The following is a 14,458-nucleotide window of genomic DNA, read 5'->3' as shown; positions in this document are numbered from 1 at the left end:
ACTGAAACAACTGTTTAACAACAAAAGTCAAGAGTGTCAAACCAACGAAGAAGCCCCTTTGGCTCTGTTGCGAAAGGGGCAAAGGATTTTAACGTTTTTGTTCAGGAACAGTAACATGTTTACATATTTTGTTACAGCTTGTTGCCCTTTCTAGGGCAATTTTGTTCTGTGTTTCTGTGAATTTACCACAGAAGCAGAGCTCTTTACCACAAAAATAACTTTTATCATAGTCGTTTTCTTTAGTAAAAAAAAAAAAAAATCACACAGCACTGCATTTTCTATTTTCCTTATTTTTAGCCTCTGTTAGTGGTGGGTACATAGATTTGGCCCTCTCTTCTGCCTGGCGGCCAGGATTTAGCAGCAGACCATGTAGGGAGAGGTGCCAAAGTGCTTCTCACCTGCTCAGGCATAAATTTAGAGAGTGTCCGATGAGAGAATAAAGGGCTGCGTTATCCTACATAGAAAATCAGCGCTTTTTAGGAAATCGGTGGAGGAATGGAGTATTGACACCAAGACAATAATATCAATCTGATTCATGTTCTTGCTTAGTATCGATAATATCGATATTTAGACCGATCCGCCCACCTCTACTCCCCACCTGACTATACTTTCAATAAAAGCCTGACCCTACATCGTTGAACATTCACTATTCTTCAACACCCAACTTTCATTTCAGCTGCTAGAGCAGCTAAGTCTGAAGGAGGAGGAGCTACAAAGGATGGAGGCTGACCTAATGGCCGACACAAAGCAGTCCAAAGACTGGGAGTTGTCTTCATGTGAGCACCATTCCACAAGGAAAAGGCTGTCCTGGTACCGTCCTCACTAAAATTCCTCACTTACGTGTCCTAACAGCGTTCTTGGACGAATTGTTGAGCGCTCGCAAGGAAAGGGACGAGGTCATGATGTCACGAGTCCTGTCGGCCAATCAGGAGCGAGATGAGGCTTTGCGCCACGTCGCTCAAATGCAGCAGGCCGCCAAGTAAACACACACTCACACACACAAACACAGAGTTGGTTCTATGATTGACTGAAGATTTAGTCCAGTCTGACTTGTGCTTTGAGTTTATGGTTCCTAAATAAAATAAAAGTCCTTTATTGGATGATAAAAAGAGCACACACTCAGGTCATCGCCCTTTAAAATGAAATTAGGTAGAAATAAAAGTTATCCTTGCAAACCTCACATGAAAAGTGATTTCTGTAACAAAATGTTAGCATGCACATTTTTTCTTTGCTTGTGTGTGTCCGCTAGTCTTAAGACCAGAGGCCGTCAACCTTTTTGAACCTAAGATCTTCTTTTTCGTTACGGATTGGCGCAATGGGATACCAGTTTGAAATGTATTTTAAAAAATAGTATCTTATTACTATGTTGTTAAATTACCGTATTTTCCGCACTATAGGGCGCACCGGGTTATAGGGCGCACCCCCAAAAAATAGTTTTTGGTCCTATATCTTCCATAGATAAGGCGCACCGGATTATAAGGCGCTACAATGGGAACGTCGACAAAACAGTCAGATGATTCAGTCCAACTGATTACCCCCTTAACATTCCCAAAGCTTGCAAAGAAGCAAATACGTGTCGTAGACACGTGCGGATGCGGTGTCCGTACGATGACACTTAAATGCGTCATTTCAAATATCATTCGGAAGGTTGAAGTCTTGGGATTCAAGAAATGCCAAACATTTCTATGTTTTTATTTTCTTTTTCGCTCACAACTTTACTGTGCCTATGACAATAAACGCTTGGAATTGAGTTTAATTCACTCAACTCATCACAGCAACATCAAGATCGTTCTAAAACAAGATACCGGGAAAATATAAAGCCGCATAACTCACCTAAGTCCTCACGTTCAATAATGATACGCAATCATGGTCTTCTTACAACCGTGAGTGAAGTAAATCCAGGAGAGTAGAATATTTACAAATACAGACTAATGAAACATGTTTCTTTATGGCGTACTGTAGCAAGCTTGCTACGCCATTGCTAAACTCGGCCGATTGCAGGGTTTGTTTTGGCCATCTAGTTTTACCTGGTTATATCAGTATCAGAAATTATTTTCCCCCCATTTTATTAACACTCCACTTATTGAAACATAAATATTTTGTTTGTTTGTTGTACATGATTCAATTGTTTGTTTGTTTGTACATGATTCAGATTGAATCGTTTCTTGTACATGATTCAATTGTTTGTTTGTTTGTACATGATTCAAATTGAATCGTTTCTCCGGCGCCGTCACGAATGGCAGCCACTCCAGCAGCTCCCGTGTTATTTTCGATTGTTCTCAGTTATTTTCGATTGTTCTCAGCTTAGGGATGCTGCTGGAAGGGTGAATTTCCCTTCGGGGATGAATAAAGTATCTATCTATCTATCTATCTATCTATCTAGCCAATCCGAGGCTCCGAATAACTTCAGCCAATAGTGATCGATTCAAATGATGATTGACACATTGGTTAGCCAATGAAACGCCGGTATATAAATCCCAGCATACACCGCGGACTTGCTACGCCATTGCTAAACTCGGCCGATTGCAGGGTTTGTTTTGGCCATCTAGCCAATCCGAGGCTCCGAATAACTTCAGCCAATAGTGATCGATTCAAATGATGATTGACACATTGATTAGCCAATGAAACGCCGGTATATAAATCCCAGCATACACCGCGGACTACTCCACGTTCGGGGGAAAATCGAGTCGGCGGCTGTTGAGTAAGTTGCGAGACCTTGCGAATTTAATATTGAGCCATATATAAGGCGCACTGTGTTATAAGGCGCATGGTCAGCTTTTGAAAAAAATTAAGACTTTTAGATAGATAGATAGATAGAGACTTTGTTCATCCCCGAAGGGAAATTCACATTTCCAGCAGCATCCCTGAGCTGAGAACAATCGAGAACAATCGAAAATAACACGGGAGCTGCTGGAGTGGCTGCCATTCGTGACGGCGCCGGAAGAAAAGATTCAATTTGAATCATGTACAAACAAACAAACAAACAAACAAAATATTCATGTTTCAATAAGTGGAGTGTTAATAAAATGGGGGGAAAATAATTTCTGATACTGATATAACCAGGTAAAACTAATTTTAAGTTACCTGTCCAAATGAATGTTGTGCCATCTCACCTTTCCACTCTCTCTCCTCTCACCTTTCCCACTCTCTCTCCTGCAGTTGACTTGCTGGGTGCGCCTTATAGTGCGGAAATTACGGTAACTGTATTTTAGACAAAGTGTTTGCTTGATATTGGTGATGTTACCTCCGTCCGCGTTAGTTGCGAAAAAACAATGAAAAAAACTCAAGCAGCTTAGCCTGATTGGATTTTAAGGTTTTTAATGACAGCCAATATGGCTGTCATTAAAAATTTGGCTTCATTCTTTTTGCTGATAATGTTTTTAGACCCCGATATTTTCCTCAACCTTTATTCTTACCAGCTCAGTAGCCTAGATGGTAGTGTGCCCGCTTTGAGACTGGGAGGTCGCTGGTTCGCGCCTCGGCCGAGACATACCTAATTGGTATAATGGCGGCGCCCTCTGTTGGCTGCGGCTGCATCGACTCGCTACAACGGGTCAGGTGTATCGACATTTCGTTCTGTGTACATTGTTACAAAGAATGACAATACAAAGGAAATTATTATTATTATTATTATTATTATTATTATATTTCCACAATTTATCTTTCGTGAGAAAACTGTTGTTTGTCCCTTTATCTACGTTTCTCTCCGCCTGTCTACTCATCCCTGTTAAATATTGTTTTTAAAGTTTAACTTGAGGATCCTGCTACATTTCTTGTCAACACTTCACACTCAGTGCAGAGCGCTAATTTTCTATGTCAACAAAACTTCTTCACTATGAGTGCACACTCTGCTAATGAGAGTGCAACAACCCCCTAATGTTGCGGGGTGGCAATTGCACTTTACTCTTGGACAGTTGTTTGAGAAACACATAATTGGAGGATACCTGGTACCTGCGGACACCAAGTTGGAGATCATTGCTTTAGACTGATAGGAGTCCCATTCCAAATAATCTTCACCACCAAACAGATTCATTTTCAACGAAATTGTGATTGCATTTCATATGTTTGAAAATAAAGTCCAACTTGAAATTTCTACTCTCCACTTAAATTTAAAGATTGTTTATTTGCGCTGATCATGCATCGCCACTAATTCTGGTTCAAAAGCTGTGAAATGAGCTCTCGTCAGCCGAGGAGCTGCCAAATAGACACGCAAACCTAATTAGAGATTAAACCCTCACACCCGCAAAATTCCCCCCAGCCCAGGATGAGGGTGATTGATATGGCGGCCGCAATCCGTTTTATGAGGGAGCGAATATGGACGATCATGTTCCATCTGTCAGGGCTATGTGTGTAAATCTGTGCGTGTGTCTCTGTGTGTGCATACAGTATCCGTTAGCCGTTATGTGTTTCTGGCAATGGCATGTCCTTTCTAACAATTTTGCAATGTCTACAAAGTGCTTCTGTCAAATTGTTACTCCCCGATTTTAAAGCACTGAGACTTTTTCCAAAAGGAAGTCTTAATTGTTGCACGCACTCTTGATCTGAGTAATGGTGGCGGGAGCGTACATTCGTGTGCGCGCGCGTGGCGTGAGGCGAGTTGCAGAGCTGTAAGCGCGGTGTTAGAGGAGCTTTATTGGAGGCGGCTGGTCTTTCATTACCTGCTGTTCCCCGCAGAGCGGCGCCGCGTCGGCCATCTTATTACAGTTTATTACAGCAAAACAGCGCCCGGCTCAATGAAGAACTTCCCTGGAGGAGGACCGCAGATCGCAATCTCGGAGCTTTCGCCAGAAGAACCATCGAGAACGTATTAAAAAAAAAAGCCTATCAAGGTCCACCAAGTACCAAGATAAACCTACGACAACCATCTTGAACCACCACAAGTGTTGTTAACCAATTCAAACCTGTAAGAATCCAAAAAGAACTATAAGAAACCCAGAAACAATCGCCAGGATCCATCAAGAATCTCCTGATAGGGGCTTACATTGAACTTCAATAATTATCAGTCAGTACAAATACCCTTTTTATGGATCGAAACAGACCCCACACAAAACAAAAAACACACACGCAAAAGAACTTTATGGAACATTTTGTGAAGTACAGTAGACCCTTACTTAAGTTACTGTTACAGTTTAATGTTGGCGGTTTTGCTCCTTCACGGATTTTCATTGTGCATTGTCGTAGTGACTAACCGTTACTCCTGCAGCTTACCCGCGCTTAATTGAATTTCTTACTTTGACATTCAGAGTACTGGGCAGAAATTACATTGCGCCAACACCTCCCACAGGCCCTTGCGATGCTTTGATTCAAGTAAACAGTTCGATTCCTGGTCCACACAAGTTCTAAGCCAGCTGCCAGGCGCTTGCCGGAGCAACCTGCAAGGAGCGCGCTGCGCCACCGCGTGTTCTTATTGTCAAGTCAAATCACATTTATCCGTGACATCCTTAATCACAAAATGTCTCAAAGGACTGCACCGGTTACAATGAAACCAACAGTCGGCCAAGGGAAATCTCAAAACCTCAGCACGAGGAAATTAAGGAACATTGAGAACGGGCCTAACAAGTGGAAATCCCCCCCAGGATGACCAGGGTGCAATACATTTAGGGTTGGGTAACAGAACACAAAACATCGTGAACATCAATGAAAAAAAACAGTAGGTAATTCATTGAAATTTGTCCAGTAAGTGCATGACAGCAACGACGCCTCAAGCCTGTAAAATAGTCCAAAGAAGTCCCTAACAGCAACGAAACCTCGAGTCTCTAAAATTGTCCAAAAAGTCTGTGACAGCAATGACGCAGCTTCCCATCTCTGCCGGCTGGTCGATGCAGACGTTGACATGCTTTAGGTCCAGATGATGGTCCGTTGACTCATCTCGAATCTTCCTTCTCCTTTGTATCACCACCTGCCAGCCAGTCGTAAAAAGAAGGGAAAAGAAAAGTATAAGTTGGGCAGCAATCATAAGCTATTGAATAGAAGTGGGTCTTAAGTCTGGATTTAAAAACGTCCACTGAGGTTGCAGATCTCATCTCCGGCGGCAGAGCATTCCACAGCACTGGGGCCCGGATGGAGAACTCTCTTGAGCCTGCAGACTTCTTCTTGGCTCTTTGAGTCACAATTAGATCGGCGTTTTCCGAACGCAACCTCACGAAAAGCGGGATTGCTGTACAGTAGAATTCCATTCAAATTAATCATTACATTTTTCTGTATTTGTTTTTTATGCGAAACAGTTTTGTCTTCTCTGACATATCCAACAATAACTTTAAAGAAGCTTCACTTATTGTGTACATCTCAAAACCACAGTCATGATGGTGATGCATTTTCTTTTTTTTCTTGTTTCTGTGTTCCAGATCTGACCCAACTTGCAGGATTGCCCCTGGAGACAGCGACTTGGTAAGTCTTTTTTCTCCTTCAATATTTTCTCCACCCTGAATAAGAACGACTTGAACCGTCAACGTGTCTTCCGTTGCCTTCCAGGAAGTGGAAGAACTCCTTCAGCGCGTTAGCGACTCGGCCTCGGCGCAAGAAGTGTCCGAATTCGGCTCGGCCCTGGTGGAACGGGTGCGCTCTGAGGCCCGGCGCCGCCGGGACATCGCAGCCCAGGAGATGAAGGCAGTCATGGATGAACGCGACTGCTCGCTCGCCAAGGTCTGACTCGTTCCTTACGCGTTTGTGTACCAGTTTCTCTGCGCATTTGTTTGCTGCACACACCCGGGCCCTGTCGCAATGTCAAATATTTGCATAAAACGGCTAAACAAGTGCAGAGTGATGTTGACTGCCTGCCGGCGCCTGCTCTGTCCTCTGAAGATGAAAATGACTAATAATGAAATATATTTCTGTTTCAAGGTTTTTCTTCGAGATGTGTGCTCAAACAAAAGATTATCAATGCTTGCAAATGGAGTCTGTGGTTTTCTTTTTCGAAGGTTGACGTTCTTGTTAAAAAGCCAAGGTTCTTGATTTTTTTAAATTCCAGTAAAACACGTGGATTCATTTCAGGTTTCGCACAAGTGCTTAAATTTCTTTAAAATGCTTGAATTTTAATTTTGTGTTTTTAAGGGTTGAAGTGCTTAAATTTCGAGTAAAAATCTTGTAAATTTTTGAATTTTTTGCCATGTTTTTCAGTAGGTCTGCTTAAAAATGCCACTTACACTGCCCTCTGGTGTCTTTGCTTTGCCATTGCATTAATTCTCCCCTCGTGATTAACGGCAGCTGGCATTAGTTTGTATGGCAATGTCCTATAAAGTTCATCGCTCCATATTGGCCACAAAAACAGATGCATGCTACACCTAAACAAAGCACTTAAAAATGTGTATTATTGGAAGATTTATGTAACATTTATTGAGGGGTCATTTAAAAAAAATGTAGGTAGCATGGTAAATTGTAATGAACGTCCTGCCACTGATATACTGCCATATTCATTATTAGTTTGTATGGCAATGTCCTATAAAGTTCATCGCTCCATATTGGCCACAAGAACAGATGCATGCTACACCTAAACAAAGCACTTAAAAATGTGTATTATTGGAAGATTTACGTAACATTTATTAAGGGGTCATGTAAAAAAAAAAAATGAAGGTAGCATGGTAAATTGTAATGAACGTCCTGCCACTGAAAATGTAGGATACATATTACTGTCACTTTTACCCAACACCTATATCGGGAGAGATTGGTCTCAAAAACGAATATAGTCGCAGTTTGCTCAAAATCTAAAAAATCCTGTCGATAAATGCACACGTAAGATTAAAAATGGCATATGTCAATCGCAGATATATAAGTGGCCCTACAAAATACTTGATTCACACTGGATTTCTTCTTTCAATGGCACTAGGGACATTGGAAAATGGTTTTAAAATCATTAAAAAGTCCTTGACTTTGGCCATTAAAAAAGGTGTACTTACCCTGTAATCTCCAAGATCCAAGGTGCAAAGAATTGCACAAACTGCCAATAACAGAAACCTAAAGACCCTTATAATATCTTAATCACATTCTCGAGTCCTATTTATAGTTTTTGAGGACAAAGACAAAAAAAAAGAAAATTTTGCTGTGATAGATAGATAGATAGATAGATACTTTATTCATCCCCGCAGGGAAATTCACATAAAACTATACTGATCAATACTAGTTCATTTCAGGCATACTCAGCTCTTGAGTCCTTACTGATCCCAAGTCCATATGCCATTAGTACTATGGATGAATACAATTCCCTCAAAAACCAATACTTGCACATTTATAGTCACTTTTGAGTATTTTACCCGATTTGTTTATCAAAGGTAAAGCTTTCATCCAAGTTAACTCCAGTTAATGCTTTAGACACAATACTGCTTTACATGTAAAACTACTGCTTTTCTCCCTTTGAAAGGCCTACTGATTTTTTACAAAAATCTACCGCTTTTTCAAATTTGAACAACAAAAGTATTTTAGCCTGTAGGTGCTTTATTTTAAAGTGAGACTAAGTATTTGTGCATGCATCAACCACTCCAATGATCGCATTCGATTTCTGTTTTGATAAGTTTGTCACTTCCTGTTTTAAACAAGCACATGTTTTATTGTGCATAAAAATAGAGTTTGCGATGAAATCTACTGCTTTTGATGTCATAAGGTTGGAACATATTCATAGTTAGACTTGTTTTAAAACTTTTTTTAGCTCAATAGCTCTCTTTTAAAGCTTTGGCCCGTAACATTTATCGATACCTGTTGCGAATATGGACACATTGAAATATTGCCTGATATAAGACCAATAAGACCAATATCGAAACCTGGTATCAGAGGCAGTACACTCCACTTGTATTTGTTAATGTACAATGTTCTTTTGTTCGAATTTTATTTGAATAGCACCATGTCTTTGAATTATTTCTGGTAAAGCTCTTAGATGACATATTCACTGCTTGACCCTGACTGTCTATAAAAAGGTTAATTTGTCTTAATAATCATGCCACTGCAGAGGAGCTAATACTCCTGGAATCTCTGGCAATGAGAGTGCTACTGCCATTTACTGTATTATATGAGCAATTGCAATCAATTTTAGCACAGCAAAATAGCAAAAACATTTTTTGGAATTCAACCGTTCCTCTATTTGAGGACTCCGAGTTACTTTTTTCAACATTATTTGAATCAGAAACCCCGATTCCAACCATCCCTTCCCCCCTATTGCTCTCGAATTGAAAACACTACCGCTTGACGCGAAGCCCCAGCTTTATCCGTCCCGGCCTTTCCTTCCTTCTCCGCCGCCTCCGCCTCCATTAACCCACCGCCATCCAGCTCTAGTCTCGCTCTAGTCCCGCAAGTGTCTGCAACTCGCCATCTTTTAACACCCCGCCCCTCGGCGTTAACACCACCCTCCACAGTAACACCTTAATGCCGCCCGGGTGCCTCAAATATGTTTCAAAGCGAGCCTAATCCCCGGCGGAGGAGAAGAGAGAGAACACTCCATGCTGGAAGTGTTCCTCTCCTCCGCCCCCCCCTGCTGCTCGCCATCCCTTGCTCCCTCTCCTCATCTCTCAGGGATTATCTGACGGCGATGCCGGGACTTGTGGGAAATATTAGAAAAGGGGGACTGGAAGGAGCAGGAGAGGGGGCCGTGAATGTGGGAGCCACTCCCTCCCCCCTAGCCTTTATTGAGCTAATATCAGGTCATTACATGCTTATTAAATGTGCAGCTGCTGCCGGGTTGTCGGTTCTATTCCCCATCCCGATCACATGGTCTGTTTTCAATTGTTGAGTTTCACTCCCCCAAAAAATACATTACCTCTTAAAAATGCTTACTTTAGGCAACATATTTATTTGTGTAACGCGCATATTTTTTACCTAAATATATTTTTTACCTAAAAGTTTGGGTTTGCATTATACACAAGTTTTTATTTTGTATTATTTGTATTTGTGCAATTGTCGTATTTTCTGCTTTATGAAGCGCACCGGATTATAAGGAGTACCCCCCAAAAATAGTCTTTTATCATACATTTTCCATACATAAGGCGCACCAGACTATAAGGTGCTACAGTAGGGACCTCCACCAAAACAGTAAGATAGGTCAGGCAAACTTTATTATCCCCTTAACAGACTGTTGAGAAGCATATACGTGTCTTAGACACGTACAGATATGGTGTCAGTCACTGAAATATGTCACGCCACACATCATTGGAAAGCTAAAACTCTTTAGGTTCAAGGTATACTATTTAAAAATATACTGATTACAAAAACACCACGATAGTCTGAAACAAGATACCCTAAAAATATAAGGCCGGTGTAGCTTACTAAAGATATCGTCTTGCAGCCATCACATTCGATGATACTACACAACCATGGTCCCTTATATCCGTGAGTGTAGTGAATCCAACCTTGTAAAATATTCTTGTACTCCAAAACACGCGAAAATGCCAAAAATAAAGGAAATCCGCCAAAAAGCATCTCTGCATCGATATACGTTGCTTGTTGCCAGCTGTCAGTTAAGCCCCATCATTTCCGTTTACAAATAGACGAGTAAGATTATTTTTTCTAGGCCGTAGACCAACCTAACTTGTGATTCACATGTTTTTCAACCAATTGCTGGCTTTGTTTTACCTAAGCCTGTAAATGCAAAATGGACCCGCCTCCTTTACCTCCGAATAACCTTAGCTAATAGTGACCGATTCAAATGATGATTGACTCATTGGTTAGGAAATCAAACGCCGGTATATATACATCCCAGCATGCACCGCGCACTACTTCTTCTACAGGGGAATATCGAGGTGGCGGCTGCTTACCGTAGTTGCGTAACCTGTTGCGACTCAATCTTGATCCATGTACAACGTGTACCGTATTATAGGGCGCATGGTCAGCTTTTCATAAGAATTTAAAGCTTTTAGGTGCTCCTTACAGTGCGCAAAATACACTATTGAAATTTTGACAAATATCGCTGACCACAATCGCAAAGTATTGAATACAATGGAAATTAAACCCGGGTCGCGGTGGTGACAGAGCCAAATCAAACAGATTGACAACCAGTAATATAGATAACATATGAACAGGCTTAAGATTTTTATCTCATTATTACACTATTTTCATTTACGGTACCAGAGACTAATGTTAGAGAATGGAGAAAACAGTTAGTCGTCCTGAAAGATATAAACAAACGCAACAAATCACATTGAGGGAAAAACTCCTTGGTGTTTCTGATGAGCGGCAAAGTGCACTTTTGTCAGGTCTGGTGGTTCTTCCTTGCTGTTACTGTATTTCTGCCTAAAAGGAACTGCACTCGTGCAGCCGCAATCCATTATCCCGGATCGCATATTGCTTTGAGCGGCAGAAGACACTTTTTTTAGGAGGCAAACTTTTTTGGCCCGTCTTAAAAGTAATGCACAGTCTTGGCCACGACCCATTATGCCCGTTCCAATATTGCCGAGAGAAGGCTGAGCACTTTTTAAATCGGTTCGAGGCGCTGAAGTGTGCCATTGTGGCCTGCCTAAAATGAACTCGACCGTAATCCATTATCCTCAGTCGCTTATAACTGAGACGGAGGGGATGAGAGAGCAAGTTTTTAAAAAAAAAATATTTTTAATTTTTTTTTTTTCTTACAATGAACAGCACCCGCGGGGCTGTCATACATTATCCCTGGTTGACTATTGAGGTGAGCCAGAGCAGGCAAAGCACATGTTAAAAATGGGTGAGTGGGGAGTTGGGGAAAGGGGGTAGGGTTCTTTTTCCTGAATTTTTGCATAGAGCGGGGTTTTGGTTCCAATTAACTGCGATAAACGAGGGATTACAGTACTGATATTGGCCACCCTTGCGGGTACTGACATATCAAATTCAGGCTGGTATTGACATTGATACCAGTACTCGATATCACTACTCACTCATCCCTAATTTTTAATCGACAGGTTAACGATAATTAAGCTAACGGTTGCCTTAATTGACCCTGTGTAGATACTGTAAGTCGTTGGTCAAAGCTGAGTCGTTATATCCAAAGTTTATTATTTTGGTTTCATCCGCTTTATCAATCAAACTCACTGTCATGTCATTACTCTCTGACTCCACAGTGTCGACGACTGCAACAGGAAATCGTGCAGGAGAGAGAGCAGAGGGTGAGCAAGGTACTTGCCCACAAAACAACACAAAAACACACACTAGAAAGTAGCAACAATCTCGTCATCATCACCACACCCGATTGAGTTGAGTGCTTCCTCCCCCCCAAAGTTGTTTCTTGGCCAAAGCGCTCAGCTCTTAGTCTTCCGTCTGTTTAGTGCCGCGGAAAATATGACATGTTGTTATTATTGTAGCTCTCCCGAGCTTGAAATGAGGCAACGGTTGGGGTGGGAGTGAGGGCGGGGCGTACAAAGGGGAGGGATTATCGCACCGAGACAATTTTAATTTAACAGCTGACATTCGATCGGCGGCCAGCCAGCTGAGTATAGGCTTTGACCAACACCAGATCTTTTTGTAGGTTCTGTAACTAAATCAGCTATAAATGTGCTTTTCTTTTGTCCACACTGACTTAGTTTGTTTTCTTCACCTAGTAGTTCATTTAAAATGTTCAGGTTATTCAAGTCATGTTTATTTATATAGCCCTTAATCACAAAGAGTCTCAAAGGGCTGCACCGACCACAGATGATTGCAAACCACAGACTATTATGACACCATCCCCTGATCTAAAACCGACATGAGGGCAAATAATACAGAGATATTGTCAACATAAAATATAGGTTATTCATATGCTATAGAATAGTAGTGTGTTTTAAGCTTAGATTTAAACATTTCCACTGAGGTTGCAGATCGAATCTCAGGGGGAAGAGCATTCCACAGACCGCTCTCAAACCTGCGGATCTCTTCTTGGCTCTTGTGATCGTTAGTAGACCATCATTTTCAGAGCGAAGGCTCCGGACCGGAACATAGGGGGAACTAAATCTGAAGGATATGAGGGAGCAAGTCCATGCATGATTTTGTATACTACCAACAGAACCTTAAAATTACATCATAAGCTAACAGGGAGCCAATGCAGGTTAGCTAAAATCGGCGTAATGTGATCAAACTTTCTTGTCTTAGTCAAACAGCATTTTGTACCAGCTGAAGGCTCTTGATTTTGGACTTCGGGAGACTGGAGAGTAGTGAATTCCAGTTATTGAGACGGGAGGTAACAAACGCATGAATTTTAATCTCCTCGTCCGACTGAGACAGCATAGGGCGAATTTTAGCAATGTTGCGAAGATGGAAAAAAGCTGTTCTAGTAATATTCTTTACGTGGGTTTGAAGGGACAGATCGGGGTCAAATATGACACCTAAATTTTTGACTTGGTCACTATGGGTGAAATTACATTTGTCAATGTTCAGAGCAGTTTTTGAGAACAAGTCACAGCATTTAGATGGACCAATAACTAACATTTTGGTCTTTTCAGAGTTAAGGCGCAAGAAGTTGAGTGACATCCATTCTTTTATCTCAGTGAAGCAGGCCTCCAAATTCCCACAGAAGATATAGTTGAGTGTCATCTGTGTAGCAATGTAAACTGATATTATACTTGCCAATAATATCAGCTAATGGAAGCATGTAAATTATGAAAAGAAGGGGGCCAAGTACTGAACCCTGCGGAACACCACAGGTAACTCTAATGGGGCTCAGATGTCATTTCACCATATTTAACACAGTGCGTTCTATCTGAGAGGTAGGATCTGAACCACAAGAGGACAGTTCCTGAGAGACCAATCCATTTTTCCAAATGTTCTAGTTAGATATTATGGTCCACAGTATCAAAGGCAGCACTAAGGTCCAGCAGCAGCATGAGTGATGAAGCGCCGGAGTCCATTGCAGGTAGAAGATCATTGGTTACCTACTGTCTTAGTAGAGTGGTTAGCCCTGATTTGCATAGATTCAAAAAGATTGTCCTCGGATATAAAATCATTCAGCTGCTGTGCCACAACTTTTTCCAGTACTTTAGAAAGAAACGGTAGGTTTGACACAGGTCTATAATTACATAAGCTTTCTGTGTCAAGGTCGGGTCGTTTCAGTGTAGGTTTAATAACAGCGGACTTAAAAGCCGCTGGAACTACATCTTAGGTTTTCATCGGCTCAACAGTGAACCTACGTTGATTAATGAGCTCCGAACTAAAGAATTCCTTCGCGACATATAGCCAAAACGGGGTCTGTTGGTGTGACATCTTGACCTTAAACTGTCGTTGCGACTGTGCCCTTTATATACTGGATCAAACTAATTGTACTACTAGCGTTACTTTGGCTAAGTACGCGCCAATCTCAGATTTGCGCTTATCAGAATTGGAAGGTATTGCATGTCCAGAATTGTATCACCAAGCCATTTGTACTCATGAAAAGAGCCAAATCTGACTCGCGAGCCTTTTGGTTCCTGACCCCTAATGATCACATTTTGGATTAAATGATGCCTCCAAAATAAGTATGTGCTTACATTGCGGTTCGCTTTCTTCCTGCTAATGGCCAAGGTGTGACCTTCAGCCGTCACGGTAAAGGTCGGCTCGCTGGCGTGCC

General features: G+C 41.6%; 1 protein-coding gene across 3 annotated transcripts in view; it reads left to right on the top strand.

The window, feature by feature from the left end:
* mipol1 (mirror-image polydactyly 1) overlaps positions 1-14,458 on the top strand; it is a 38,430-nt gene that overhangs the window by 15,645 nt on the left and 8,327 nt on the right. For all 3 annotated transcript variants that reach the window (XM_088354541.1, XM_088354540.1, XM_088354539.1), the window contains 5 exons: positions 677-776; positions 853-979; positions 6,345-6,387; positions 6,472-6,642; positions 12,006-12,059. In XM_088354541.1, coding sequence (XP_088210667.1) covers positions 677-776; positions 853-979; positions 6,345-6,387; positions 6,472-6,642; positions 12,006-12,059 — 495 coding nt within the window. The remainder of the gene's footprint in view (positions 1-676; positions 777-852; positions 980-6,344; positions 6,388-6,471; positions 6,643-12,005; positions 12,060-14,458) is intronic.

This window comes from Urocampus carinirostris, chromosome 15 (genome assembly GCF_059441175.1).
Source record: "Urocampus carinirostris isolate Australia breed hairy pipefish chromosome 15, RoL_Ucar_1.0, whole genome shotgun sequence".
In the NCBI taxonomy this organism is placed as follows: domain Eukaryota; kingdom Metazoa; phylum Chordata; class Actinopteri; order Syngnathiformes; family Syngnathidae; genus Urocampus; species Urocampus carinirostris.
This window is presented reverse-complemented; position numbering and strand designations above follow the sequence as displayed.